General features: G+C 46.1%; 1 protein-coding gene across 1 annotated transcript; it reads left to right on the forward strand.

The window, feature by feature from the left end:
- The first annotated feature begins 255 nt into the window (after window positions 1-255).
- Window positions 256-792, forward strand: LOC121150344 (histone H3.3A). Its single transcript, XM_040971190.1, has one exon. The coding sequence runs from the start codon at window positions 369-371 to the stop codon at window positions 777-779; it is 411 nt and encodes a 136-aa protein (XP_040827124.1). The 5' UTR covers window positions 256-368; the 3' UTR covers window positions 780-792.
- The last annotated feature ends 656 nt before the right edge of the window (window positions 793-1448 follow it).

A 1448-nucleotide genomic window follows, 5' to 3' on the forward strand; every position in this document is an offset into this window, starting at 1 on the left:
CGGCAGCCCCGCTTCCCTTCCAGCTCCCTGCCTGTGGCCTGGGAAAGCAGTCCAGGACGGCCCAAGGCTTTGGGACCCTGCACCTGCGTGGGAGACCCGGAAGAGGCTCCTGGCTTCGGATCGGCATAGCATCAGCCGTTGCGCTCACTTGGGGAGTGAATCATCGGACGGAGGATCTTCTTCTCTGTCTCTCCTCCTCTGTGTATATCCGCCTTTCCAATAAAAATAAAATAAATCTTTTAAAAAAATAAATTAGGTGTTCGCAGTCACCGCCGCGCCGACGTCGCTCTCAACGCCAGCGCCGCCTCTCGCTCGCCGAGCTCCAGCCGAAGGAGAAGGGGGTAGGTGAGTAAGGAAGTACTTGCACCATGGCTCGTACAAAGCAGACTGCCCGCAAATCGACTGGTGGCAAGGCTCCCAGAAAACAACTGGCTACAAAAGCCGCTCGCAAAAGTGCGCCCTCTACTGGAGGGGTGAAGAAACCTCACCGTTACAGGCCTGGTACTGTGGCGCTCCGTGAAATTAGACGTTATCAGAAGTCCACTGAGCTTCTGATTCGCAAACTCCCCTTCCAGCGTCTGGTGCGAGAAATTGCTCAGGATTTCAAAACAGATCTGCGCTTCCAGAGTGCAGCTATTGGTGCTTTGCAGGAGGCAAGTGAGGCCTATCTGGTTGGCCTGTTTGAAGACACCAACCTGTGTGCTATCCATGCCAAACGTGTAACAATTATGCCAAAAGACATCCAGCTAGCACGCCGCATACGTGGAGAACGTGCTTAAGAATCCACTATGAGGAGAAACATTTCATTCTCAAAACAAATTTTTTTTTCCTCTTCTTACCTGTTATATTGGTAGCTCTGAACGTTTAGGGGTGTTTTTTTTGTTTGTTTGTTTTTGTTTTGTTTGGTTTTTTTGTTTGTTTTTTTTTGTTTGTTTTGTTTTTTTCCCCATGGGGTCAAAAGGTACCTAAGTATATGATTGCAAATGGAAAACTAGGGGACAGAAATCAGGTACTGGCAGTTTTTCCATTTTCATTTGTGTGTGGATTTTTAATATAAATGCGGGGACGTAAAGCATTAACGCAAGTCAAAATGTTTCAGTGAACAAGTTTCAGCAGTTCAACTTTATAACAATTATAAATAAACCTGTTAAATTTTTCTGGACAATGCCAGCATTTGGATTTTTTTAAAACAAGTAAATTTCTTATTGACGGCAAAAAAAAAAAAAAAAAAAAAAATTAAAAAAAATAAAAAGCAGAACAATGGACAGAAAAAGACAGAAATCTTTTGCTGGTCCACTCCCCAAATGCCTGCAGTGGCTGGGTCTGAGCCATGCTGAAGCCAGAAGCCAGGAAACAGGGACTCCACCAGGATCTCCTCTCTCTCTCTCTCAGTCCTGGGGCCCAAGGACAGGCAACCCTCTGCTACCTTCCCAGATGTGAACTGGAAG

The sequence above is a fragment of the Ochotona curzoniae genome, unplaced genomic scaffold (genome assembly GCF_017591425.1).
Source record: "Ochotona curzoniae isolate NIBS_2020 unplaced genomic scaffold, NIBS_Ocur_1.0 scaffold_4953, whole genome shotgun sequence".
NCBI lineage: Eukaryota > Metazoa > Chordata > Mammalia > Lagomorpha > Ochotonidae > Ochotona > Ochotona curzoniae.

What these genes read in the sequence shown, in the direction of transcription:
- LOC121150344 (XM_040971190.1), top strand. Translation starts at nt 369, where the DNA reads ATGGCTCGTACAAAGCAGACTGCCCGCAAATCGACTGGTGGCAAGGCT.